The following is a 27,396-nucleotide window of genomic DNA, read 5'->3' on the forward strand; positions in this document are numbered from 1 at the left end:
GCTTCATCACCAGTCTCAACTGTAACATCTGCTCCAGGTGCCCGCCCCCAGACGCTGGACCACTTCAGGCAACAGAATATGGCTGTTTTCATCCTTTTTCGGGAGGGGACTAAAAGAGGGAGGATCAGGAGTGTTACATATTCATCTCTTTCCTTGGGAAACAGCTTTATTTACAAAACAGGTCTAAAATAAGAACATGAAAACGACAAGGCCTTGGGAATAGCAGGAGAGCTGGTTCTTCAGGCCCAAGTGTGAAGCAGCCCAGATGTCCAGGCAAAGGGCTTTAAAGAAGACCAGGTGTAAGACGGGGACCTAAAATTTGAACTCCTTGTATTTCTTGCTGCCGCCACGGCTGTCCTGGGGCTGAGCTTTCCGTTTCTTTTGCTGTAGGAGAGAAAGAGAAACAGGTCACAACAGATTAACAACCCAAAACAAGGGTGGGCAGCCTGACGCGGCCACATACATCTGTGGGAAAAGTCTAGAAACTGGAATCCTCAGACTTAGATGAGTTCTTTCCCCTCCCTGTGTCTCAGCTTCATCGTCCTAAAAGAGGGCAGCCCACCGGAGGATTCCTAAGGTTCCCAGCACCCAGGAAGCTCAGGGCAGCAGGCACTGCGTCCTCCCTTCCTCTCACCACTAGAGGACACCACCCCACGGGGAAAGGCAGCCCTGGTCTCTGGCTCTCACACACCCCGTGTGAGCTCCTACCTTCTGCTTGGCAGCATGCTCGGCCACCATGTCACTGAAGTCTTCTTTCTCCACTTGTGCCTGCTGCTCCCGCACGTGCTCCTCATACTTCTGGGTCATGGCCATGGGATCCAGCTCCAACTCTTCGGGTGCCAGGGCCACTTCCACACCCTGCAGCTCGGGGGCCGGGCCCTTCCGACTCATAACCTGGAAAAGAAATCAGAGCACTGTCTTCTCCAAAACGAGGCTCGGAAGCTGGAGCTCCTGCCTGCTTTCCCAGCCCCCTGAAGCAGTGGCCTCCAAGTGCTCACCGTGGACATGTCATAGATGTGGGTTGAGCCCATCATGGCGCCCCCTACAGTGGCCGTTCTCTTCTCTGGCAACACAGTGAACAGCTGAGGCGTCTCACTTCTGTGAAGGACAAGGAGGCAGACAAGGGGGTCAAGCCCCAAAAAGAAAGGACGAAAGGGTCTCCAAAAGGGACAACAAAAGAAACAAGGGCAGCACCCCCACTGAGCTCCCCCGAGAGATTCCAAGACACCCACGGGAAAAATAATGTCTGAGCTGCCTCTATAGGTCATGGAGACCCATGAGATGAAACAGTGTCACCTATTTCAAGAATTCTACTCGAAAAACAAGAGCAAATATAGCAGTATCAACCCAGACCATGACTTCCTCCCCGGAAGAGGTGAAAATCCATCCTCACTAAGCAGCCAGACGTAAAAACAGATTTCAGATCCTGTCACTTCTCTGCCCAAAATGCTCTGCAGCTTCTAATCATTATTTGAATAAACCCAAACTCGTCCCTGTGACCTAAAAGGTTCATCATCTGGCCCCTTATTTAATCCCTGCTCATTAGGTTCTAGCCCCAGTACCCTTTCTTTTTCTTTCTTGAACATGCAAAACTTGAGACTTCTGCTTCTGGACAAGGAATAATAGGGACCAGGTCTACCCTCCCACCTGAAACAATCAAAAACTGGACAAAATACATGAAACAGTAGTTTTCAAGTCACTGGACGTGAGCAACAAAGACAGTAATTCCTGAGAGACAGGAAACAAGTGAGGTGATTTCTACTGCACTGAGTCTCCAGGCTACAGAACAAGGAGGGGGAGCTCCTTGTAGAGCCCGGAGGACTCCAGGAGTTGAAGGGGTGAAGCTGGAAGTGCAGGGAAACTAAGGCGACTAGAGATCAGAGGACAGAGAACCTAAAAAGAAAAAGCAGAGACTCAAGAACTCAAGAGACCTACAGAGAACCCCCTCCAGTCCTCAGTTCTTGGGTGAGGACTGTGTGGGAGGAAAGTACCAAGGCCAGAGAAAGAAACACCCGCGGGCACTAGCAGTTACATACATGCCTGCTCTCCCCTCCGTGCCTGAGCAACAGGATACAGAGTCGAGTAGAGCGTCTCGTGCCTCAGCAGTGGAGAGGACTGAGCACTGCTTCAATCCTGCCTAATGAACCTGAAGAGCAGGACCTGAAAGAATCAAACTGTTTCCAAGCACCTTAACTGTAATAACCCTGCACGAAGCTAAAGATTTAAAGGAACCTTAACCTGACAAGGTACATTTGACATCAATAAAAACTTACCAGAAAGACAAAGAGGCATGAAAATACAATTATTACCAAGGGAAACCATCAGTTCATTTAAACCAACCCAGAACTGGCACAGATGTTAGCAACAGCAAGCCAGTACCTTAAAATGTTATTATAACAGGGCATGTCCCTGGTGGTCCAGTGGCTAAGACTCCGCCTTCCCAAGGCAGGAGGCCCAGTTCCACCCCTGGTCAAGGACTAGCTCCCACATGCCCACATCCAAGAATTTGCATACCACAACTAAAGATCCACATGCCCCAATGAAAATCTCATGTGCCACAACTAACAGCTGGTGCAGCTAAATAGATAAATATTTTTCACATATTAGTGTAACTACATCCATATGTTCAAAAGTCAAATAAAAGACACAGGAGATATAAAAAGACCCACATCACACTGCTGGAGATGAAAACTACACTGGACGGGATTAATGTCAGGTTAGAAATAGAAAAAAATACTAGCCAACTCGAAGACACAGGAATAGAAAAATTTCTAAAATGAAATACAAAAAGAAATGAGAAAATTTTTAAATAAACAAGAGTCATCAGTGAGCAGCAGGACAACTTCAAGAAATCTAACCGATGTATAATTGGAGTTGCCAAAGGAGAGGAGAAAGAGAAAGAAACAGAAAAAATAATTAGAGAAATAATGGCCAGAATTTTTCCAAAATAATAAAAACTATAAAAGCACAGATTCAAGATGTGTAACAAACCCCAAGTAAAGAAATTCAAAGACGAGAATTCCCTGGCGGTCTAGTGGTTAGGACTCTGCTTTCTGGGGCCCAGGGCTCAGGCTCAACACCTGGTTAGGGATCTAATTCCACAAGCCTCGAGGCAAGGCCAAAAAAGAAAAGAAGAAAAGAAACTATCAAACCATTAAAAGGAAGAAACAAACCCAAAGAAAACTAACCCACGACATAAACTGTTCAAAGCAGCGATAAAAAGAGAATCTTGAAAGCAGCCAGAGGAAAATGACACAAACGCACAGAGGAACAATGGAAGGATGATGACAGATTTCCTGGCAGAGACAATGCAGGAAAGAAGAGACGGGGAGCAACATTTTTAAAGCAATGAAAGAAGAAAATATTGCCAACCTAGAACCCTGTAGCTCGCAAAAAGGAAGGCTACTGCATGGTTATTATTTTTGTTTAAATGGTCAATTATCTCAATTATCTTTTAGAGACATTTCAATCATAAGAACTGTGTATTACAATTTGAACATTTGAACATTTCCAATGTTCTTCCATTTGCTCTTGCCATTCCTTCTGCCCCAGCTCTCAGCCCAAATACGTCCTCCTCCATGGGCCTTCCCAAAGGCTTCCCCACCACCCAAAGCCCTCTACAGCCCATTATTCAGCCTCCTTCCACTACATGTCTGATCCACATCTGAAACTGTCCTGTTCTCTGACAACCTGTTTACCTCACCTGACTTTCTTTTCTTTTTTAACTGCTGATGCCCCAGTGCCTAGAGCAGTGCCTGGCACAGAGCTGGTGTTCAATAATTGTTAAAAAAAAGTAAAAGGCTGGTGTGTGGCAGGGTGTGGACACAGGAGGCGGGAGGAACAAAAGTCAGCCAGTCTACCTAGAAAATCCTCCCCTCTCAGCCCTGCCTGGTACCCTCACCCGTCCATCGCCTCCTCAATCTTCTTCTTCCTCAATTCAATGAGTTCGGGGGTCTCCATTCCAGCTGGCACTGATGAGAACCCTCCAGGAGTGATGAGGCCACTGTGGAGAGAGATACAAGCTCTGGATAGAGACAAGGTCCCCACACACAAAGAGACCACTGCGAAGAGGCAGACTCTCTTGCTTCCCCCACCTGTCTGCAGGAGTAATGAAGCCAGTCTCATCTGGCTTATCTTCATCACTTTCCTCCTCTTCCTCTTCTTCTGAAGACTCTTCATCAGATGGCTCTAGCTCCCCCCAAGGGGTCCGATCAATCTCTTCTTCCTCAGTCTTGGTCTGAAAAACACCACTCACTCATGCAACAAATGTTTACTATACATGTATCCTGTGTCAAGTGGCTGTAAAAGGGAGGGATTTAACAGTAAAGAGATAGATAATAATCCCTGCCCAGAGAGAGCACCTAGTCTAGTGGAGAGCTTGCGTTACATCTCAGGGAAACATATGCCTCTTTCTCAGACTTTGAAACTTCAGAACACAGAGCTCTCTGATAATGAAGCTAGAAACCAACTATCTCTGAACTTCATGACCTAAAGTAAGACCAAGCTTGCCGGTCACGGCCCATACCTGGAATTCAGCAGCATTGGTTCCAAACACATCCCCATAGAGGGGTTTCCCGGTCTCATCTACTGGGGGTTTGCCCCAGCCACCAGCATGGTACCCAAAGGAACAGCTCTGCAAGACAGGAAATGCAAATCACTTCCATGCCTGGGCTGCAAGAAACACTGACGCCCGAAAGAAAAGTCATGCTCCAAAGTACAGAATTAACACTTGGGAACTCTGGAGATTACAACTGCAGAGAAGAATCAAATGTTATAAAGCATTACAAAGCAAAATTAGCAAGCAACAAAAATCAGAAGGTTAACAGGATGAGAGGTGGGAAGCAGAAAAAATGCTAATAACTTCAGCCTTTGTAGTCACACTCTCTGAAACTGAAAACATGTACTTTAAAACACACGGCTCCACCTTCTTACTGATTTTTCCTAACTTTGGCAAGCTTTTAGAATCTGTTTCTGTTAAGGGACAGAAAATTTTATCTGAAGTTGAACAATTACTTCTTTTTTCTTCACTTTAATGATTTTGTTAATTTTTTTTCCTATTTAATGTTTTATTATTTTAAAATAACGGTAAGTTTAATGCCATTCTTGAGATAAAATTATGTCTGTCTATCCATGTGTATATCAAAGAGATATCTGGGAACACATTCACCAGATATTAAATTTGATTGGTGAAATGTGGATGGTGTGTTTTCTTCTTTGTACTTATCAATTCTGATTGGAAATTTTATGCATTTTATAACAAATATCTCACAGTTTAAAAAAAAATTACTCCTTTAAAAAAAAAAACACATTATAGAATGAAAAAGGGAAGAAAAAAGTCATCCTCTAGTTAAAATGTAGAGCCAGCTAAGAATGAAAGCAAGGATGGCACTCACCTCAGGGATAGGCGAGTTCAGCCCAGGGATTTTCAGGTTAGGGTACGATGGGGGTGGTCCATATCGCTGCATGGCAATCAGCCACGGGGGAGGGACCTTGTGGGCATTCTGCAGGAGAAAGAGTACAGGATACCATCTGCCCAACCGTATCCCTTTGTCTCCCTCCCGCCTCAATTCGCAGCCCCTTCTTTTCTTTCCCAGTCGGATAACTGGCACTCACTGGTCCTACTGGCATCCCCAAGGAAATCCTCAGCTCATCAGACAGATCTCCTGGCTTCTTCTCCTTCAGCCGCGTCTCAAACTCCTTCCCCTGAGGAAAAAGCCAAGCATGCGGTATTGTGGACTCCAGACACATGCGGGGAGGTCAATTGCAAGAAGACATGAGAACAAAGAAGAGACGTCCCAATCCACATCAGACACAGAGTCCTGGTGGGGGCTGCCAGTTCCCACTCTGATTCTCATCACTTCTTTCCCTGGCTACAGTAGGGAAAGAAAGAAAGGCCAGAAAGGAGCGGGAAAGGCAAGACTCTCAGCACAGTCATTAACTCACTATGAGAACATGGCCAAGTTTAAGGACTGGCTTTCTCATCTGCTAAATGAAGACATTTGAGAATATCCATGGTCCTTCCACCTCCAAGATATCATGGTGATGAATATTTTACGGCTTAGGGAAAAAAAAAAACCTTTCCTCCTACCCCAATACGAAGTATATCTAAAAAGCACCAGCCCTTGGCCCCTCTATTCCCGAACCACCCACCATCAACAACAATCACCTCAAAGACATGATCTGCATACTCCTTCAGAGGACCACCTTATTCCAAATTCCATCCCACCCAAGAGGAGTTGATGAACAATGCGAAGGCTGAGGGGAGGGGCCGCCCTACCTGCTTCCAGAGCCCTTCTGACCCAGAGTGACACAGCCATGACCAAAGGCCCAACATTGCCTCCCCGCCCCCTCCCGAACCTCGTAGTACAGGTCCCCATGGATGGTCAGCTTTGGCTTGGTCTGCCACTTGAAGAAGGCGTCATGCAGTTTCTGGTAGTCAATGTCGATCTTCCCCATCTTGGGCCGAACCTTCTCTCGCATTTTTGACTTCATGGTTTTCTGTTCTTCCTGTGGAGAATGGCAGAAGACACACCATAAAAGGTATGGTTCAACTCTGGGCAGGCCCAAATCCCTACTCCCAAGAGACAGAGGAAAACCCCATTTATCTCATCACAGAAGCCACCAAAATCCTTCCTGCTCAAGTCCCTCAAAATGTGGCCCACACTGAAAACAGATGTAACATATGAAATCACCCTCAGCTATGTATGTTAAATATTTTGAAAGCCATCTGATCAAGAGACTGACCTCATCAGTTGCCTCTGCAGAAAAGTAGGTGATAAGAGTCTACCTTGGAGACAAGCTTTGCATCATGTACTTTGGTACCTCCTGAATCTGCACACTACACACAAAAATACTCTGATGACCTGACCAGAGTATTTAACTAAAATTTTTGAATTTAGGAAGTTAAACAATCACCATACATTTCTAGCCTCAAGGGCATCAGTTCACACAGCAGGCAGAGAGCTACAAACAGCCAAAAGCAACCTGCAGAGGAAGAAGTCACCGTGTGCGGCTCAAACAGAGCTTGCAAAGTGCAGGCAGGCAGGGGGACGGGGAGACAAAGGGGCAAACAGAGCCGCAAGGAACCAGCAGTCTCAGCGGGGGCAGGACGCCAGCTCTGAGCAGAGAGGTAAGGTCTGCCTCTCAGGAGCTGTCCTTTCCCTCCTGCCCTCCCTGCCCCACTGTGTCCTATGCAGTGCTGACATCTGAACTGAAGATCAACAATCAGACAGTTAACGTGGAGGGGGGTTTGGGGAGCCAGATACAATTCTGAAGCAGGTGGCAGCTAAGGAGTGGTCCCCTAGCACAGCTCTGAGCGCCAGCCAGGCCCTCACCTTCTCCTGCAGGGCCTCCCGCATCTCCTGGATGCCTGTGCGTTTGATGAAGTCGGGTAGCTCAAAGGGGGGCTTCTCAATGCCTCGTTTGCCCTGTAGGTACTTGCGCTTGAAACACCAGTGGCGTGGCACAGGCACGGAATTCCGCGTGGCCTTGAGATGAACCAAGAGCTTGGGGTCCTGCGCAGTCACGTCGTGCATCTCAACGACGTCAGGCCGAGCCACGAGCTGGAAACACAGCAGCATCCCTCTGCAGAGTCCGAGCTTCTCAGACCTAAAGCTGCCCTGCCTTCCCTTCCTCTAGGGCCCATCCTGGGCCTCCTTCAAAGCCCTCCTCCCCACACCCTGGAGGTTCCCGGAGCTCCTGGGCTCCAGGGCCTGCGGGAGTGCCTCAGCCTCTCAATCCTCACCTGCTTGAGCTCAGCCACAGTGAAGCGGTTCATTCGGCGCAGCTTCTTTTTGGACAGTTTGGGGGCTTCCGGCTTCTTTTCCTAGAACAGAACAATCCTCTCTTGTGAGTGGGACTCTTAGGTGACATGAGACCTCCCAGCTTACCCTGAAACTTAAGCCACCAAAGGGCTTCTCCCCTGCAAGAGGTCGTCACGGTCCCTTACAGGATGCATCGCAGCCACTCGCCCCCAGAGCCCTTGTTTTCCCGACAGGGGGCGTGGCCTCACCTGTTCATCATTGCAGGGGGCGTGACCTCACCTGTTCATCATGGCAGGGGGCGTGGCCTCACCTGTTCGTCATCGCTGCTGTCATCATCGCTGTCCTTGTGCTCCTCCTCAAAGCCCTTCTTCTTGGGCACCGCAGAGTTCTCCATTTTGTCAAGTTTCTCTGGCTCCTTCTCCTTCTCCTTCTTCACGTCATCGGTGAGCTGAGGAGACAAGACAGCTTGGAACCCCAGCTGAAGCTGGTTCTGAAAAGACACCCCTCACCCCGCCGCGGCTCAGCAGTGCCCCTTCTGAGTGCACTGCTTCTTGTACCTTGAAAGCCTCAAAAATCCTCTTGAAGAAGATGAAGTTGGGCTCATAAATCTCAGGCTCTTCGGTCACGTACTCAATTTCCACGTCGGCTGCTGGGGATTCCGAGCCCCGAGAGCGGCCTGACTCTTTGTCTCGGTCCCCAGAGCTCTCAGAGGATGCCACCCGCACGCGCTGGGGCTTTTTCTTCTTCTTTCGGTTCCGACGCTTCCGATTTTTCTGCCAAAACACGGTAAACCAACTAGGTCAGAGAATCAAAGCATCATGCCTACCTCCCAACCCCTAATCACCTCACTCAATTTTCCCCAAGCAACTGCAAAAAGAGGCCTCGAAGTTAGACCACAAAGTTCGGCCCCTCTCAAACTGTGTCTCTGAGTATAGTACTGCCCCTCTCTGAACCTCAGTTATTTCAGTTCTAAAATGGAGGCATGCATCACACTCAGAACTCAAATGATTTAGGCCAATTGAATAAAAAAAATATCTGTAAGGTACTTCGGACAAAGAAGTGGCATAAGACAGCAGCTACTAACTTTTTTTTTTGGCCTCACTGTACAGCATGTGGAATCCTGGTTTCCTGACCAGGGATCAAACCGTGCCCTCTGCAGTGGAAGTGGCATCTTAATCGCTGGACTGCAAGGGAAGTCCTAGCAGCTACTAACTAGTGAAGATCTGGGACAGGAATCTTTCAGTGCCCAAACCCTCTCTCCAGCATTCCTTCCAGAGCCAGCCCCACCCCTACCTCCTTCTTGGATACAGACATCGTGTCCTCCTCAGTCTCTGATGCTGAATGGCCCAGGGACGAGCGAGTGTCTGTTTCCATCTCCTCTTCCTCTGTAAGGAAGGAAGATGGCCATCAATCTCTTTACAGAAACCTCTCTGTCCCCAGAGCCAGTTTCTCTCTCGAATCCTCGTCGGGGGAGGGAGGCGGAAGGCAGACTCGGCCCCAGCTCTGCAGGCTCTGTCCTTGTAGCCCTTCTGACTCACCCTGCTGAGAGTTCATCTCTTCCTGGCGGCTCTCCTTCAGCTGCAGGATCTTTTCCAAAGCCTGGGGGATCTTGGGGCCCACAGAAGGGTCATCCATCTGCCAGAGACAAGCCAGGAAGAGGGGGTGATTATAGGGCCCTTTTTCCTCGACTTCTACTTCTTGGACTTCAAAGGCTGCTGGCCAGACGTTGGGAACATTGACAGTAGACACCAAGTGGATTCAGCTATACCTTAACATCCCTCAGAGTGAACCCCAGAACCCCACTCTAGAAATGTCTACCAGACCCAACTGACTTCCTGCCCTACCTAAGTGTGTTGTAAGTAAATATGGATCCCCTCCACCAACCAACCCTACCCCCAGAAGTTCTCCCATCTTCTCTCGAATCCTTCTCTAAAAATCCAGAAATAGTCCCTTTCTAAAACATTCTCCTGTTCCCAGGAAGAACCCTGCAATCTCACCTCTCTGTTCTCATCTCCAGGGGGTGGTGGGGGACCACGAGGCCGAGGAACAGGGGCCCCCATAGGCAGAACAGTGGGAGTGGGGCCCACTGGAGTAGCCACTGAGAGGAGGAAAAAAACATCTAATGTCAGAAGAGATAAGTCAACATATTTTAAAACTTACTTCCTTGCTTCAGAGCTAGGGTAATGGTTACTCTTGGGAGGAGAGGAGGGGCTGGAAGGGAGCAGGAAGGGTTTCTGGGGTGCTAATAATCTTGGTTCTTGGACCAAGTGCTAGCTGTATGAGTGTGTTCGGTTTGTGAAAATTCACTGAACTGTACACTTACAATATGTGCACTTTTTTATATATATACTTAAGTTAAAAAATTCCATCACCTTCCTTGCCCTTCCCTTCCATTTCTAGGATCTTACCTCGAGGACCCAGAGGAGTGCGAACACCAATCTGGCCCATGTCTTGTGGGGGCCGAGGGACGGGGGTGCCCATCTTGGCAATCTCCTGCTGTCGCTCCTGCTCCAGTAACACAGCTGCCTACGAGAGGAAAGTAGGAGCTGGGGACACAGCTCTGGATTCCACTGGGCAGGCAGCCCCCAGCAAATGCAGCCTTTCAGCCAGGTAACAGATTAATCAGGTACCACCAGCACTCTGATATCCTTGCCACCCCCATGCTTCCACACTCTTGATCTAAATGAAGGAGCCCTCTCAAAAAAAAGAAAACTCCTGGAAATGACACCAAGAAAAACCCAAAGAAAACGCTGGTTCCCAATAAGTTTTTTAATATTTAGTAAATACTGCCTATTTTTTTAACAAGATTTTTCTTCCCAAAAGTTTAAGTTATTTCCAAGAACAATGAATTATCTTCTTGTACTGACCCCTCAAGATCTACCACATTCTGGGCAAAGACAATACTCTGTAAATATTTCCATGTTTGTTCCTGTCAATGTTTATCTCCTAATATTCCCTAATAACCTAGTTGGTAACAACTGATACAATGCATCTCAGTAACAGGGTCTTATGTATCATTCCCTAACTTAAACACACCACATTTAAACTAAATCTGATACAAATGACTAAATTAGCCCAGAGTCCTCTCCAATGTACCTAAAATGATATCACATAAGACTAGTAGGGATCGTGCATACATGAGTGCTTAGTTGCTCAGTCATGTCCGACTCTTTGCGACACCATGGGCTATAGCCTGCCAGGTTCCTCTGGTCCATGGGATTTCTCAAGCAAGAATACTGGAGTGGGTTGCCATTTCCTTCTCCAGGGGATCTTCCCAACCCAGGGATCAAATCCACATCTCCTGTGTCTCCTGCAGGCAGACTCTTTACCCACTGAACCACTGGGGAAGCCCAGTAGGGATCAGGAAACTTCTTCTGTAATGGGCTAGTCAGTAAATATTTTAGGCTTTCTGGGTTGTTTGTAGACTGTTATAAATTCCTTTCCCCCGTCTCCCCAAAACAACCCTTCAAATATATAAAAACCATCTTTATATCACAGGCTATACAAAAACAGGCTATAGTCCACAGATTACCAACCCCTTAGCTATGTGAAAGAAAGAATTATTTGAGAGATACTAGAACTTAGATGAGGATGAGGTAATCTCCATGGAAAACCTGAATGGCACTGATATTTTTAGACAGTAAGCACTAGAAGTGACAGATGATGGATTAGACCATGGGGGTCAAAGAGTAGGATGAGGGAGGCATTACCCGCTTCTGCTGCTCCAAAAGTTCGTGTTCCTTCAGTGAATGATCTCCCTGCTTAAAAAAGAAAATAAGCTCATATCAGCACCCACACCCCACTGGCCAGTCTGCCACAACTCTGCTTCCTGGTCTGTTCCTCCAGCCTACGCCCCAAAGACTTGGGTCCAGACCTTCCCATAAGCCTTTGCCCCAGGATCGGGCTCCCACGGAGGCCCCACTCCCCTTTCAGGACCCTGATGGGACCCAGGCTCAGGCTACCACCTGCCCTACCTGCTTGGCACGCTCCTCCTGCTGCATCAGCAATGCCGCCTGTTGCTGTGCCAGCTTCAGCCGCTCTTCCTCAGACAGCGCCACGGGCTCGCCCACCCGGAGAGGAGGAGGAGGCCCCAAGTTTGGTGGGCGGGGTCCAACTGCCATAGGAAAGCCAAGGCCAAGGCCAGGTGGGGGTGGTGGGGGTGGTGGAGGGGGTTGTAGAGGAGGGAGACCCATGGGTGGGGGCGGCATGGGAATCCCCGAGAGCTGTGGGGACAAAAATAAGACCATAAACTAAGAAGTATTTATGTAATGGCAGGCATTTGCTGGGGAACTAATATAAGCCCCGTACTGGGATTCAAAGTCAAATGATGCACAATTCTTGCATTTAAGAAAATACTATGGGCTTCCCTGATGGTCCAGTGGTTAAGAATCCGCTCAGTGCAGAGGACATGAGTTCGAGTCCTGCTCTAGGAAGATTCCACGTGCTGAGGGACAACTAAGCCCATGTGCCACATGTGCTGCAGCTGCTGAAACCCGCATACCCTGGAGCCCATGCTCTGCAACAAGAGGCCAGTGCGATGGGATGGCCGCACACCGCAACTAGACAGTAGTCCTGTGCTCACTTCAACTGGAAAGGGCCTGCTCGCAGCAATGAATACCCAGTGCAGCCAAAGATATAAAGAAAGGAAAGAATACTCTACAGCAGTATCGAAAGAAGAGCATGTTAAGTTTGTGGCACCAACTGATGAAAGCTATCAAGCTGTCCCAGAAAAACATCATGAACACAGACTTCACATACAATTTCAGGAGACTCAGGGACACCTCTAAAGGCCATCTAAAAAACCCCCATCCTCAAAAAATAAAAACCTTCTTATGCCACACATAGAAGTCCCTGGACCCCAAGTCAGGGCCACTGCTCTACAGAAAAACAATCAAATCCTGGATCAGAAAAGACATGGAAATTGAGAAACTTTAAATAAATAAGACCCAGTGTGCCCCAATGACTGATTAAATATAGACGGTATGAAATTAAATCAGAGAGTAACCCCTAATTTCTCACTGAATAACATGGGAACTCTGCACAGGACGGGCAGAGAAGAGAGTGATTACTTCCAGCTGGGGTAGGATTATGTCAGGTTTCCAGATATTTAAGCTGAATCTTAAGTGACACATCAAATTTGGAGGAGCTGACATTGACAAAGGAAGTGAGACTCTGGAGGAAGGAAGAACTGAAGAGTTCCCAGTTCTTTCATCAGTGTACCTCCCTGCCCAATGGGCTAGGTGCATCCCCCTCTACGCTCGGAGGAGGAGTTACTCTGAGTAGAAAAGAATCTTATCAAGTGAGACGGCCTCCTAACCTGTGCTGACATAGGAGGAGGAGCAGCTTTGTCCCCATCTTCACCTCTCAGAACGGGACGATTCAGGACGATGCCAGTCTGTGAAAGAGAAAAGACTCGAGGTCAATCTGAAAGGAGCTGTTGCATGCAACAGCGTTCGCTCTCGTCTAGTCAACAAAATTTACCCAGTGACTGTCTGCCAGAGCTCGGAACGGGGCTCTGGGGAGAAACGATATATACAAAAGCAATTACAACACAGCCGACAAGAAGCAGCCAAGACCCCACTTGCTGTACCGAGATTCGTAAACAACGAAGACCGAGTTGTAACGGGTCATTAATGCCTCCTGCAAAGGCTCGGCCTATCCTCATGTCCCGCCACCAACACTTACTTGGCGAGTGTAAGTCTGCAATCGCTCCACGAGCTCCTCGCGACTCCCTGCTAAGCAAAGCACAGGATCAACGGGGTAGGTCAGGCCGAGCAGGCCAGCCTGCTCAAGTCAGGCCCCCGCGGCCAGCCTCCAACCCCCGCCCCCGGGTCTCCGGGGTAACCAGCTCCGCTTCCCCGCAGGCCTGCACTTTCCGGGTCTTGACTTCCCGTGCTCCTCACCCTGGATGGGAGCTCCGATCTCTGCTAATTTGGCCTGAAGCTCCTGGGCAGCCCAGGCACCATAGTGCCCAGGAGGCGGCGGCGGCGGCAGCTGCAACTCTCCCTTAGGAGGCTCGGGATGCTCGGCCGCCATCTTAGCCGCAGGAAGGCGCGCGACCCACCCGGAAGCTCGGACCAGCCTCCGGCCCCACTTCCCGGAACTTCCGGTAGGGCCATACGCCACGTCCGTTCGAGAGTTTTCAGGCCGTTCCCATCAGGGCCCCACCCCCTGCCGTTCTCCAATGCTCCTTAGGCCGCCTGGTCGCGAAGCCTTCTGGGAGTTGTAGTGCACAGGTCACGGTCTCTGCGGATCCAAATTTCGGAGGACCGTAGCCGGCGGCGACGCCGGGAACACTGGAGGCCCGAGCCGGGGCGGGGCTGTGGGGAAAGCAGGTCCTGCCCGAAGGGCGTGCTTTCTGCATCTCACTGGCCTCAGCGCAGACTACTCCTTGGTTGGGCTTGAGAGGCCTGGACGCTTACTTTCTCCAGGGACTCGTTCCCCCGGCGGTCGCGCGCTGTGGGCGCCAAGCGGGAGTTTGCCGCCGATGCCTGTGATAAAACAGTGTCTGATTGTCTGCCCGCCCACCCTCGGCCCAGGCATGGATGAATGGGCTGAAAGGAGATCGGAGCCGGGAGCGAAGCTGGCCCTCCGGGCTGAGATCCAGCTGCCGACCTGGGGGAAGGGCCACACTAAAGCCCCTTTTTCCACCTTCCTGGCCGGCTCAAATGTCATCTACGCTAAGCTGTCTCCCGCCTTTCCTGCCCTGGAGCGGCCAAACCTACACCATTTGTTTTGAAATCTTTCTTGCCCGGTCTCTGCACTTACAACTCCCAAGACATGAGTTTTTACCGTCTCACAGTACCTGGCGTTAAAGGTGCTCAATAAATTATTACTGAAAGAAAAAAAAAAAAGCAGTCTTAAGCGACAAGACTTGGATCCTTTTTAGTCTTGAAAATAAACGCAGGGGAATTCCCTGGTGGTCCAGTGGATAGGACTCAGTGCTTTCACTGCGGGAACCCGGGTTCCATCCGTGGTCCGGTAACTAAGATCCCACCAGCTGCACCGCAAGGCCAAAAAAGAAAGAGAAAATAAACTCAGGACCTTTTCTTCCCTCATCCCCACCAGCCTACTGGCGCAGCAGACCCTGTCTGGTGCTCTCCTACCCCACCAGCGGCCTGTGCCCCTGAGGGAGGGATGGGCAGGTGCCCCTTGCTTGCCCACCTTCCGCTTCTCCCTGTCCTGATCAGTGAGTGCACTTCATCTTCCCACCTCTGCCTCTAGCTCTGAGATCCCGCTTCCATTGTAGCGCTGCTCTCTCACGGACAGCCAGGTCTCAGCCATTGCGCATGTATGTGTGTTGGATGAGAGAGCTGGGCAACTCAAACTGGTCTCTTTTCCCTCTCCCCACCCCCCGCACCCACATACCTCAGATCTTCTCTCTAACATGCTCTATTTCACAGATCAACCCCAACAGAGGAGTAGCTGGGAGGAGGGAAAAAAGAATGGTATGTCAGGTCCAGGGAAGGTGAGGTTTAGGATAGACAAAGGATTGGACCAGGAAGGTTGCTTGCTACCTAACTCTGGCTAGGAAATTCTCTTTGCTCCCGCCCAAACCTAAACCCTTCCCCTTTTCATCACTACCATCATTCCAGTCTCCTGACACTCCCAGAGGAGATGCCAAACCCAGAAGGGACAGAAGAAAGAACAGCAGTGCTCCCCCAGCCCTCCAGCTTGTCAGCCCACTCAAGTAGAACCATTCCTGATGCAAAGGAAATGTCTTTCTGCTCACTGTAACTGGAGAGCCACTGGCAGGCCATCTGAGGCCGGAGGCCCCAAGGCATATGGATGTGCTAGGGAAGAACTTGGGGGTCCCTGAGGCACGATAAACTAAGGGCTGATGGGTGAGGATGCAGTGTAGCCAGGGCCAGAAAGGCACAAGCCAGGCGGGGGGCTTATTTGATGATAACAGCCTTGGGACCCGGGCAGGATATGACCCTCTTCCAATTGTGCAGAAGGGAGGACAGGGGCAGAGAGAAACTGACATCCCCAAGGGACCAAACTTGGATCACAAGCAGTTCACTTGACTCTGAGATTCCCCATTTCCTTCTCCTGCTTAGTAAGGACCCTCACACAACACCTATATATCTGTGGGTCTAGGATGGAATCCAGCTCCTTCCAGCCCCAGCTTTGTGTGGCTGCCTCAGCTCCAGGATCCTATCCACACCAGGCTGAGACAGCAGTAGAAAGCAGGGGGTTCAAGAGAACCACGTAACTCAAGGTGGGGCTCTGGGTCTCTGGTAGGACTCAGCTCCCAGGTGGTTGGAGCGGAGGACTAAGGCAGTAGAAAATTCAGGACTGTTCTCACAGAGCCTTCACGTGGGTCATCTCTGCAGCCTCAGAACAGCTCCACCAACAGTTCCCTTTAGTAGAGCTGGAAGCAGCTAGGTCCAGGGAGTTGCCTCTTAAGCCTAGAATTTAAGTTCAACCCAGGTTGAACTTGAGTTCCCTGATTCCCAGCACAAAGTGCCCAGGCAGGATTCCCGGTCCGGGAAAGCTCTGGCTGGGAATAAGTGGATCCGGGCTTCTGGGGCAGAGAAGGAGGGGGTCAGCGGCAGACTGGAAAGGAAGGGGCCCCCAGGGGTGTGAGGACAGATGGAACCAGACCCCAGGCTGGAAGGTATTTCTCTGCTGGAGGTGGGAAGAGGAGAAGAGGGAGGGCGGGAAGCATGTGGGCACTTGTGCCTGTACCTGTGTCTCTAATTGCCCTAGGACCCACCCGGCCAAGGGTGACCAGCGGGGGACCCAGAATGCCCAGCAACGCCGGAGTGCCCAGACACCTTCCAGGCCTTAGTTTCCCCTTCCGTAGAGGGAGGACAAGCAGCTGACCACCCTGGCGTCCAGACTCTGCCAGACTGCCCAGGGAAGATGCCTGCATTCGAAGACACCCCTGAGAGAGAGTCCCGCGGGCGGCCCCCTCCTCTTCCCACTCTGCCCCTCCCCCTCCCCTACTCGCCGGCCCCCGCCCCCGCCCCGCCTCCGCCTCCGGTGTGCGATGGGGGGCGGGCAGCGGGCTGAGCCAAGAGCAGCGGAGCTGGGCCGGCGCTGCCACCTGATCCCATCCAGGCGCGGAGAGGCGAGCGAGCGACCAGCACTCTGCGCGCTGGGCCCCCAGCGCTCTCAGACCCTCAGCGGATTTCGCCGCAAGGTCTGGGGAGATAGCGGCGACCCCTCTCCACGCGGGTCCAGGCAGAGTCCGGTCAGCGTGAGTACTGCAGCGGCCGGCCTGGGGCTGGAGGGGCGGGGGTGGACCGGACCTGAATGAGGGATGCCGGCTGAGCCGCGAGAGCGTCTTGGGGGCCGGCGCCTGAAGATCGTGAGGAGGGAGGGGGGCTCTTGGCCCCCGGCAGAGCAGGAGAGGAGTGGGTGAGCGCGCGACGCTGGCCTATCCCTTACTGGGGACCAGATCCCAGTGACCCGATCCCTGGGGGAGGTTGGCATGCAATTGAAGGAATGGGGGCTGGGAGGGTGGGGGGCAGTGATGGACAGAAGGGGATGAAGGGAAATCAGAGGCAGGGAGGATGTGGCCGTGGATGACAGGCAGAGGGGACTGGGCTGGCGGGGGGATGACCTGGCGAAGGCTGGTGGGAAGAAAGGAAGGAAAAGAGGGAGCTGGAAAGATATTTCATCTCCTGGGCCACTAGTGTGCAGCCCTCTCTGCCCTTGGCCCCTTCCTCCTCAGTGCAGGGGGCAATTGCCCTCTTCACCAGGCGGTGCCATCCTCAGTAAGGAGGCAGTCTCCAGGTCACCCGAGGGTCAGGTCCAAGTGGTGGGGGCCAGGGTGCCCTCCTCCTCCAAGGGCAACCATCTCAGCCCTAGAGCACCCAGGGAGCAAGCAGAGGGCTTGTGTGGGAGTGGGTGGGCATCCAGACCAGTTTTCAAAGCTTTGGCCAGCTAAGCCATTTCTTCTTTGGTTCCCTGGAGAAAGGAAAGCAATTTGCAAAACCGGGCGGCAGCCTGCGGTAGATTGTTCTGACTAAAATTAGCACTGATTTTCTCACGAGCTCGGGCACCCTGACTTGTCTGGGACACGACTGAAGGAAACTCATCAGAGAAGACACGGGAGGCCGGGAGAAGTCTGAAACATGTGAGAGGCAGGAGCCAGGGCCCTCGCTCTCAATTCTGACCCCAGCAGGCTGCCACCCACCCCCACTGACCTAGGGGTTACCGAGGGAAACCAAGAGCCCCAGGTGGCCCCTTCCTGGGTGCTGGCGACCTGACCTCATGTCCACAACAGGCATCGCGGAGTGAACTTGCCAAGTGAAGGGGCGCCCTCCTCCAGTGTCCGAGCAGCACCTCTCTCGGGACCTGGAATGTTTAGCCTGGCTGAGTGCCCACCCAGAGGAGACAGGGTTACTGCTTTTAAATACCTGAAGGTCTGTCATGGAGAAGAAACTTCCAGGGTTCCTGTGGCCTAGCAGGGCAGCATGAGCAACCCCGAGTGGGGAAGTGGAAGGCGACAAGCCGAGGAGGGCGCGACCAGCCGTAGGCTGAGTCCAGCTGTCCCAGAAAGAACTTTTGAAACAGCCAAGGCTGCTCAGAAACAAACCAGGCTGTATCTGCAGGCAGCGAGCCTCCAATCATGGACGGGGAACATGCAGAAGCTGCTGCCTACCTTGGAGGACTGGCCTCCAGGGAATTCTTACGCAGATGATACCCTGTACCCAGTAGGCCTCAGACTGGCTGGCTCCCCAGGGCTAGGCCATGGCGGGGAGTGGGATGGAGGGCACCACCAAGCATCCCATCACCTTTCTCCCTATGGCCTGGTTGAAACATCTCCCAGGCAAAGTCCCACTGTAGCTGTCCCCAGGCTTGACCTCATGGGCTGACCTGGAGTCTCTGAAAAATAGACTAGTTTCAGCAGCTTAGAATGTATGTAATCTTGGATTTTAGCTCCTGGGTGTATGTACTTTAATGTATGTTTCTTCACCTTTTTCTACTGTTTTAGTAAATGAACCATTTGTGTAATTTCTGTTGCCAAAAAAAAAAAAAGGCTGGTTTCAGTGAGTTGAGCAAAGATGGGAATTGGTGGCCCTCCACGTGGCCCCAGTGGGAAACTCCTGTCTGGTCACCAAGTGCTCTCAGCAGGATAAGTGCCAGGGGAGAAGGTGCGTGTCCTGAGAGGGCTCTGACTCCCTCGTGCTGGTGCCTCAAGTGGGCAGCGCCAGCCTTCCTCTGCCCCAGCAACCCCTGAAGATGGGGATCTTAGGCTTTCTCTGCTGTGCCCTTGGTTGCCCTCTGTGGCTGGGTCCCTCACATCCCCTGGCTCCGGGAGGATTAACTCTGTCTGCAGGCTGGTGGAGGAAACCAGGTAAGAGGGCCTGGAGAGAAGGGAAAGGCACAATAAGCAGGACATCTTTACACCCCAACAGGTTTCAATGTAATCCAGGATTAATTGGGGGGGGGGGGGAGGTCCGCTAAAGGAGAAGGACTGGAAGCCAAGCCCACGGGAAGGTCATGGTCAAGGAGTTTTCACATTACTTCAACCCTCCTGAGACCAAGGTGTCCTAGTTCCACACACATGCACATGCCCAGAAGGTTCCAGGCTCCCCCTTCCCTTTGGAGAGGGGTGCATGTGAAGATGAAGCCAAACCTCAACCTGGAGATGGAGGCCCCTGAGACAGAGACCCCCACCTTCACCAGGGGACAGGCATTGCCACTGAAGCTGACTTTCCACTGAAGCTGCCAAGGGTCAGGGTGCCCTTGAGCTAACACATTCATGCGGGGACAGGTGACTGGCCAGACACCAGGCCCTCCTCCTGCCTCTCGCTCCTGCTGCTCCACTGGGATGGAGGCCCACCTTCCCCTGGAGAATCTCTGTAGGGCAATGAGCAGGAACCCCCCTGTATTCCCCTCCCAACTCCCAGGCAGCACCCTCTTCCTTGGCCAGTCACCTCTCACTGCCATCAGCCAACGGGGCAGCCAGGGTTTCAGGTGTCTGGGGATGGAATTCAGATAGGGTTCCAGGATCTCAAGTCCTTCCTTTCTTTCCCTCATGGATCAGAGGTATGCAGAATTGCAGAGTCCGGGGCAGGGATGGGGAAATCAGTTCTCTGTGGAAGCAGCACACATGCTGTCTGAGGGCATGGACTCTGGAGCCGAAAGTTTCTGGAAGCAGATCTGGATCCAGATCCTGCTAATACCAGCTGTGTGACCCAGAGAAGTGGCACCAGCCCTTAGAGCCTCAGTTTCCTTGTCTATAAAATGGGAACACCTATGTTAGGGTTGCAGGGAGGACTAGATGGAATTAAGTGTGCAGTCGTATAATACATAGAGTAAGCCTCTTCCCCATATCAGAGACTCAAGAAGGTGAAGGCCTGGTCAGTGTTTCTGAGCTCAGTGTCTGGGGGAGTCAAGACTAACCCCTGGCTGAAGCAGTCAGGCAAGGAGTCCTGTAGGAGAGGAACCCCTGAATTGAGACTTCTGTGCTAAGCCAGGCGCTGGTGCTAAGACAGACATAAATGGCCACGAGACAAAGACGAATTAGGGGCAGGCAGAGAAGCAGAGACCTGGCTCAAGGGAGGGAGTGGCTATAGCCTGAAGGGCTGGCCAGACCCCAGAGCCTGTAATTCCACCCAAGACTGAGTTATCTAGAGCAATGTGGAGATAGGGTCATGGTAACAGGAGGTAGGAATCTGATCTTCCCTGGCCTCTCTGCGCACCCCACCCTTCGGAGCTCTCGTTTGCAGCAGTCCTGTTGGGGCTCGGCGCCCATCTCCCTTGCCCGCTACAAACCTGTTTTCCTCCTTCTCCTGCCAGGCCTCATAGGAACACTGGCCCTGCTACCGGAGCCCCAGGAGCCCCCATGAATGCCGGTGAAGGGAGTCCTGGATAGTGAGGCCCTGGCTGGTCCAGGGGTGGGTACCCCATCATGCCGCCCATTCTCCAGCGCCTGCAGCAGGCCACCAAGATGAGCCGTAGGAAAATCCTGCTGCTGGTGCTAGGATGCAGCACCTTAAGCCTCCTCATCCACCAGGGGGCGCAGCTCAGCTGGTAAGGGGGCGGGGCCTTGGTGAGGGGGCGGGGCCCGGGAGTTGCTTTCTTCTAGAGCTCAGCTGCCCGGTTAGCGGATGGGAGTTCTCCTTCTCCTCCCTTCTTGTTCCTTAAACCTGACAGAAGAGTCCATCTTCTGCTGGGCTTTGCTCTTTCCTGTGTTCTGAAAGCGCTTTCCATACATTCTCTTTAGATCCACACAACCTCCCTGGGAAGAACTTCACTGAAAGTGTTGTGTTTAATGGATGTGGACGTGAAAGTTGCCCAGTCGTATCCAACTCTTTGGTACCCCATGGACTGTAGTCCGTGGAATTCTTCAGGCCAGAATACTGGAGTGGGTAGCCTTTCCCTTCTCCAGGACATCTTCCCAACCCAGGGATCGAACCCAGGTCTCTGCCCTTGCAGGCGGATACTTTACCAGCTGAGCCACAAGGGAAGCCCAAGAATACTGGAGTGGGTAGCCTATTCCTTCTTCAGCAGATCTTCCCGACCCAGGAATCAAACTGGAGTCTCCTGCCAACTGAGCTATCAGGAAAGCCCTGAATGCATAAACTGAGATTTTTTTTCCAGCCTGGGTCTTTCCCTCGGCATCACTTCTGAGTGCCTCCCTGTTGGGAGGCAGAGAGGCTGAATATCCCACAAAATGAAAAAGAACTTTAAGAACAAAAACAGAAGTGTGTAACGCCATATAAACTGCACTTAAGAACTTTACTATGGGTAACTTACATACAGGCAGGAAGGATCTAGTAGATGGAAGATCCAAAGGCATTCACAGTGGCATTGAAAGGGGTACAGGGAGATTTAAAGGGGCAAAAGCTAAAAACAGAATGTGACTACTCAGGAGTACATCCTCATGGACGGAAAGGTGGTCTTGTGGCCATTAACTATCTGCATCAGCAAAAGGCAGTCTTGCAGTTTTCACATGGATGAAGGCAAGGGTAAAGTCTGACAGGGAACTTACCTAGCTTGAGTGCACTTCTTATGAGTAGGCTAAAGCGCAGTTACACAGAAAGGAAAGGGTGTAGGGCTGCGGGCCTGTGGTAGAGTCAGTGTACTTCAGCCACACACTCCCCAGAGAACTGCAAACAACTTCACACTACTGTTTTTCTGGGCAAGTTGCCTCATTTCTCTGAGCTCATTTGCTCATCTAGAAAATGACAGTGACACTATGCGTGATCCTGCCAGTCACCCTGATACAGGATATGATGTGATGATGAATAGGAGCCCTGACCCTGCTCCTGGCTCACTGCACCCCCCTCAGGACCTGTTTGCCATTCTCTACATGTCATCCATGAGAACAGAGTGAATGGGCCCAGTCCCTCCTGCCAGATGCCTTTCTGGTCTTATGGAGCATCCGTGTAGACATCCTGAATCCAAACCAGAAAGGTAATCTCACTGGTATCCTCAAGGCTGCTTAGAGTTGCCCTTGTTGCCTGATGCTTAGGATGGTAGAAAAGAAACAGGAGAGTGACTCAAAGTCTGGAGTGAACTTAAAGGTCACCTAGTAAGGTCACCTTGAACACCCTTGTTTCAGGAACAAGGAAACGGAAATCAACGTTTCATCAAGGCTAGGATTATTATGTTTTTTTATACTATTATATTTCTGGAGCCTAGAACAGTTCCTAGCACATAGTAAATTAGATGCTTAAACAAACAAACAAAAAAACTGGACTGTAGCACACCACATCAGGCTTCCCTAGCCTTCACTGTCTCCCATAGTTTGCTCAAACTCATGTCCATTGAGTTGGTGATGCTATCCAACCATCTCATCCTCTGTTGCCTTCTCCTGCCCTCAATCCTTCCCAGCATCAGGGTCTTTTCCAATGAAATGAAGAGCCAGTGGAAAGAGTAAAAATGAGAAAGACAACAGACAGCAAGAGGATTCAGCGATTTTATCTGAGTTGCTGGACTTATAGAAATGATTTTCCTCCTTCTGTTCTTCAGTTTGTACACCTGTAAAGTGGAATTCCTCAAGGGTCTCCAAGGGCCTTTGTCCTTGTATTATTTTATTTTGCTTTTTTAAAATACTAAGGGTTTATTTATTTGGCTGTGCTGGGCCTTTGTGCTGCACACAGGCTTTCTCTAGGTGCGATGCACAGGCTTCTCATTGAAGTGGCTTCTCGTTGTAGAACATTGGCCTTAAGTGTGCGGGCTTCAGTAATTGTGGCTCGTGGACTCTAGAGTGCAGGCCTGGTAGTTGTGGCACAGGAGCTTAGTTGCTTACCAGCATGTGGGATCTTCCCAGACCAGGGATCAAACCTGTGTTCCCTGCATTGGCAGGCAAATTCTTAACCACTGGACCACCAGGGGAATCCCTGTCCTTGTATTATTTTTTACAGATAACCAAATACCACAAAACTTAAGAGGCTGAAAACATCAAACATTTATTATCTCACTCCCGTGGGTCAGGAATTCAGGCTAGCCTTAGCTGGATGCCTCTGGTTCGAGGCCTTTCACAGAGTTGCAGTCAAGCTGCTGATTGGAGAAGGCGGTTTAATCTGAAGCCTTGATTGGAAAGGGCTCCCCTTGCAAGCGCCTGTATGTGGTTGCTGGGGGAGGCTTCAGCTCTTCAAGCAGGTTGATGACGGACTGAGGGCCTGGTTCCTCAGAGACTGACTGTTCCCACCTGGTACCTCGCCCCTTGCATGAGTTACCCTAGAGAGAGCGAGAGAATGATAACAAGACAGTGCCATAATCTTTTTATAATGTAATCTCCCAACTCACATCCCACCATTTCTGCCCTATTCTAACTCCTTAGAGGCGTCAGTAAGTCCCACTCATATTCAAGAGGTGGGACATACACACGAGTGTGAACAAAAAGAGGCCAACAGGTGAAAGGTTGTCACTGAACTATGGAAGACGCTGGGATTCTTGGCCTCCGGAGGAAAAGAATTCAATCCGGGGGCAGGGACGAGGCTTGATCGCTCAGAGCATTTGTGTAATAAAGTTTTATTAAAGTATAAAGGAGATAGAGAAAGCTTCTGACATAGACATCAGAAGGGGGCAGAAAGAATACCCGCCTGCTAGTCTTTAGCTGGATGTTATATACTTACTAGCAGTCTGTTAATGAAAGAAAGGAATGTCTCAAAACTCAGAGAATGGCACCAGGCCCCTCACCCACAAGATGTATTCTGAGATAATCTTGGCACCAGGCGAGTCATCCCGGGCCATAAAACGATTGATTTGAATCTTGTCGAAAGGCAGATTCAGTTCAGTTCAGTTGCTCAGTCGTGTCCGACTCTGCGACCCCATGAACCACAGCATGCCAGGCCTCCCTGTCCATCACCAACTCCCAGAGTTTACCCAAACTCATGTCCATCGAGTCAGTGATGCTATCCAGCCATCTCATCCTCTGTCATTTCCTTCTCCTCCTGCCCTCAATCTTTCCCAGCATCAGGGTCTTTTCCAATGAGTCAGCTCTTTGAATCAGGTGGGCAAAGTATTGGAGTTTCAGCTTCAGCATCAGTCCTTTCAATGAATATTCAGGACTGATTTCCTTTAGGATGGACTGGTTGGACCTCCTTGCAGTCCAAAGGACTCTCAAGAGCCTTCTCCAACACCACAGTTCAAAAGCATCAGTTCTTCGGTGCTCAGCTTTCTTTCTAGTCCAACTCGCACACATCCATACATGACTACTGGAACAACAATAGCTTCGTTTACATAGATTAGGAGAACAATGTCTGAGTATAACATACTGGTCTGTCAAGTCGGTTCTAAGCCTAAATCTGAGCTTTTAGGCAGAACCAACTTGAAGATAGAGTCTAGGGTAAATGCACAGTACATTAACATAGCTTAAGACAAACATTTTCATTAAAAAATGCATTGGTTAGTTCAAGATTTGAGAAAAGTTAAGTTCAGGTGGAACCAGGTGTCATTATGGCAACACAGTATTTTAAGAGAAACCTCTTTTTAACTTTGTATAGTGAAAGGGAAACAATATAACACTAGTTTGTTTCCTCCTGCTGCTTAAAGTAAAAGTGAAGTCATTCAGTCCTGTCAAACTGTTTGTGACCCCATGGACTATAGCCTACCAGGCTCCTCCATCCATGGGATTCTCCACGCAAGAATACTGGAGTGGGGTGCCATTTTCTTCTCCAGGGGAGCTTCCCGGCCCAGGTCTCCCACATTGTAGGCAGAAGCTAGAGAGATTGAAGAAAAAAAAAAAAAGGTCTGACACTTGTAGCCTATTTCCTCCGTTTGGAGACCCCGTGGCCTTCCTGCCTGTTACCCTCTCACAGGGAATCCCTGGGGGTGGTCATCTTAGATGCCGCGCACCATACGTCTCTGTACTGTTTTGTGGGTAAAGCCCTGGGCCCATCGCCACCATCCTTGGGGAAAGGCCGGGTCAAGCGGCACCCTTCTCACACCCTCCTCCTTGCACACCCCGGACCCTGCAGGTACCCCAAGCTGTTCCCTCTGAGCTGCCCACCTCTGCAGGACTCTCCGCCGCGCCCCAAGCACGTGACCGTGGCCTTTCTGAAGACGCACAAGACGGCGGGCACGACGGTGCAGAACATCCTGTTCCGTTTCGCCGAGCGCCACAACCTGACGGTGGCCCTGCCGCACCCGAGCTGCGAGCACCAGTTCTGCTACCCGCGTAACTTCTCGGCGCACTTCGTGCACCCGGCCACGCGGCCGCCGCACGTGCTGGCCAGCCACCTGCGCTTCGACCGCGCGGAGCTGCAGCGCCTCATGCCTCCAGGCACCGTCTACGTCACCATCCTGCGCGAGCCGGCCGCCATGTTCGAGTCGCTCTTCAGCTACTACAACCAGTACTGCCCCGCCTTCCGGCGCGTGCCCAACGCGTCGCTCGAGGCCTTCCTGCGCGCGCCCGAGGCCTACTACCGCGCAGGCGAGCACTTCGCCATGTTCGCGCACAACACCCTGGCCTACGACCTGGGCGGCGACAACGAGCGCAGCCCCCGCGACGACGCCGCCTACCTGGCGGGCCTCATCCGCCAGGTGGAGGAGGTCTTCTCGCTCGTCATGATCGCCGAGTACTTCGACGAGTCGCTCGTGCTGCTGCGGCGCCTGCTGGCCTGGGACCTGGACGACGTGCTCTACGCCAGGCTCAACGCGCGCGCCGCCAGCTCGCGCCTCGCCGCCATCCCCGCGGCGCTCGCGCGGGCTGCGCGCGCCTGGAACGCGCTCGACGCCGGCCTCTATGACCACTTCAACGCCACCTTCTGGCGCCGCGTGGCGAGTGCCGGCCGCGCCTGCGTGGAACGCGAGGCGCGCGAGTTGCGCGAGGCCCGAGAGCGCCTGCTGCGGCGTTGCTTTGGCGACGAGCCGGTGCTGCGACCCGCAGCGCAGATCCGCACCAAGCAGCTACAGCCGTGGCAGCCCAGCCGCAAGGTGGACATCATGGGCTACGACCTGCCTAGCGGCCGCGCCGGTCCAGCCACCGAGGCCTGCCTCAAGCTGGCCATGCCCGAGGTGCAGTACTCAAGCTACCTGCTGCGCAAGCAGAAGCGCCGGGGCGGCATGCGCCTCCGGCCCGAACCGGTCCTAGACAACCCCCCTCCTCGGCCCATCCGGGCGCTGCGCCCAGGCCACTGAGCTCCTGGTGGGAGTCTGGCCCCTAACCTGCCCACCAGGGTCTTCCCTACGGCTGCCTCCAGGTCCCATCCCATCAGGGCCCTTTCTCCCGAGAGGGGCTGCAGCAGTAAGTGGGGGCGCATCTCCCTGTTTGAGCCCACCTCCCAGGGAGGTGTAGGCCCGATCGAATCCCGGGCCACTCTCTCCTTTGTCCTAATTGGTTGGTGGCTCTGCCAAGAGATTTGAGGCCCGTTCAGAACTGCCCACCCTGCCTTCTTAAGGGGATTGAGGACCCCACACACACACACACACACCTATCTTTTCCAAGTGGATGAGTCCATGCCAGAGAGGGGCTGAGCTCTGGGAAAAAGCTACTCTGCCTGGCAACCTCCCGGGCTCTAGCTCTTCCTGCCAGGGGTCAGAGGCCCTCACACTGTCTGTCTTCCAGGTTCCACCCTCCTAACAGACCTAAGCTGCTCCCAGACCCCCAGAACCAAAAGTTCTTGGGGTGGGCTTTTTGTTTGGTTAGTTTTCCTTTTTTAAATAAAATATTTTAAAATGTGCATTTTGTATGTTAGTCATTAAAAGCCAATTCTCCCCTCTTTGAGCATGAGGCAGGTGCCTAAGAATAGATGTGGCTGTTACCATGAGAATGGGGACCCAGTGAAACCGAGCAGGATCTTGTGGAGCTGCTGGACATAAAAGCCTTTCCATGTCTCCCACTTCTTGTTTGTAAGGAGCAGACTCCAGCCTCCATGACTTTCCCTGAGTTCCAAAGGGCAGATTTGAACAGCTGCTCATCAAACAAGATAGAGGATGCAGAGACAAGAGAGGAGCAGCAGCCTTGGGGCAGAGTCCTGGTTCCACCTCAAGGGATACATGTAAGAGTATCTTTTGAGCTCTTTAGAGAATTAAAACCTCCAATAAATGGCAGGTATCAGCCTTCTTCATTCCAGAGAAGACCACCTGAGGCCAGATTAAAGACCAGAGAAGTCTCTCAAGAGATTGTTGTTCAGTCGCTAAGTCCTGTCTGGCTATTTGCAACCCCATGGACTGAAGCACACCACACTCCTCTGTCCTCCACTATCTCAGAAGTTTGCTC

At 51.6% G+C, this 27,396-nt stretch overlaps 2 protein-coding genes and 1 long non-coding RNA gene across 9 annotated transcripts; 1 reads left to right on the top strand and 2 right to left on the bottom strand.

The window, feature by feature from the left end:
• Positions 1-148: 148 nt before the first annotated feature.
• On the bottom strand, positions 149-13,818 carry SF3B2 (splicing factor 3b subunit 2). 6 transcript variants are annotated; one of them, XM_081532203.1, is made up of 22 exons: positions 13,667-13,818; positions 13,449-13,495; positions 13,081-13,158; positions 11,738-11,986; positions 11,474-11,521; positions 10,172-10,289; positions 9,761-9,861; positions 9,302-9,398; positions 9,057-9,148; positions 8,321-8,536; positions 8,074-8,211; positions 7,745-7,825; positions 7,335-7,562; positions 6,358-6,507; positions 5,614-5,703; positions 5,394-5,501; positions 4,526-4,633; positions 4,095-4,237; positions 3,902-4,003; positions 999-1,098; positions 709-894; positions 149-384 (listed from the first exon to the last, which is right to left on the bottom strand). In XM_081532203.1, exons 1-22 carry the CDS (start codon positions 13,797-13,799, stop codon positions 313-315), a joined length of 2,685 nt encoding a protein of 894 aa, XP_081388329.1. In that variant the 5' UTR covers positions 13,800-13,818; the 3' UTR covers positions 149-312. The 6 variants fall into 6 exon arrangements, with proteins under 6 accessions (XP_081388329.1, XP_081388327.1, XP_081388325.1 ...); XM_081532201.1 differs by having other exon boundaries at positions 11,474-11,524; XM_081532199.1 differs by having other exon boundaries at positions 11,729-11,986.
• Positions 13,819-15,947: 2,129 nt separating this feature from the next.
• GAL3ST3 (galactose-3-O-sulfotransferase 3) lies at positions 15,948-26,857 on the top strand. Of its 2 annotated transcripts, none has more exons than XM_081532211.1 (3): positions 15,948-16,968; positions 20,523-20,756; positions 25,154-26,857. In XM_081532211.1, exons 2-3 carry the CDS (start codon positions 20,635-20,637, stop codon positions 26,313-26,315), a joined length of 1,284 nt encoding a protein of 427 aa, XP_081388337.1. In that variant the 5' UTR covers positions 15,948-16,968; positions 20,523-20,634; the 3' UTR covers positions 26,316-26,857. The 2 variants fall into 2 exon arrangements, with proteins under 2 accessions (XP_081388337.1, XP_081388338.1); XM_081532212.1 differs by having other exon boundaries at positions 16,834-17,129.
• LOC145522927 (uncharacterized) lies at positions 23,116-25,892 on the bottom strand. Its single transcript, XR_014066250.1, has 3 exons — positions 25,698-25,892; positions 24,788-24,895; positions 23,116-23,411 (listed from the first exon to the last, which is right to left on the bottom strand). It is a non-coding gene; the product is annotated as an uncharacterized LOC145522927 (long non-coding RNA).
• Positions 26,858-27,396: the final 539 nt, after the last annotated feature.

Source organism: Giraffa tippelskirchi, chromosome 10 (assembly GCF_054371585.1).
Source record: "Giraffa tippelskirchi isolate mGirTip1 chromosome 10, T2T-mGirTip1v1.2.pri, whole genome shotgun sequence".
In the NCBI taxonomy this organism is placed as follows: Eukaryota; Metazoa; Chordata; class Mammalia; order Artiodactyla; family Giraffidae; genus Giraffa; species Giraffa tippelskirchi.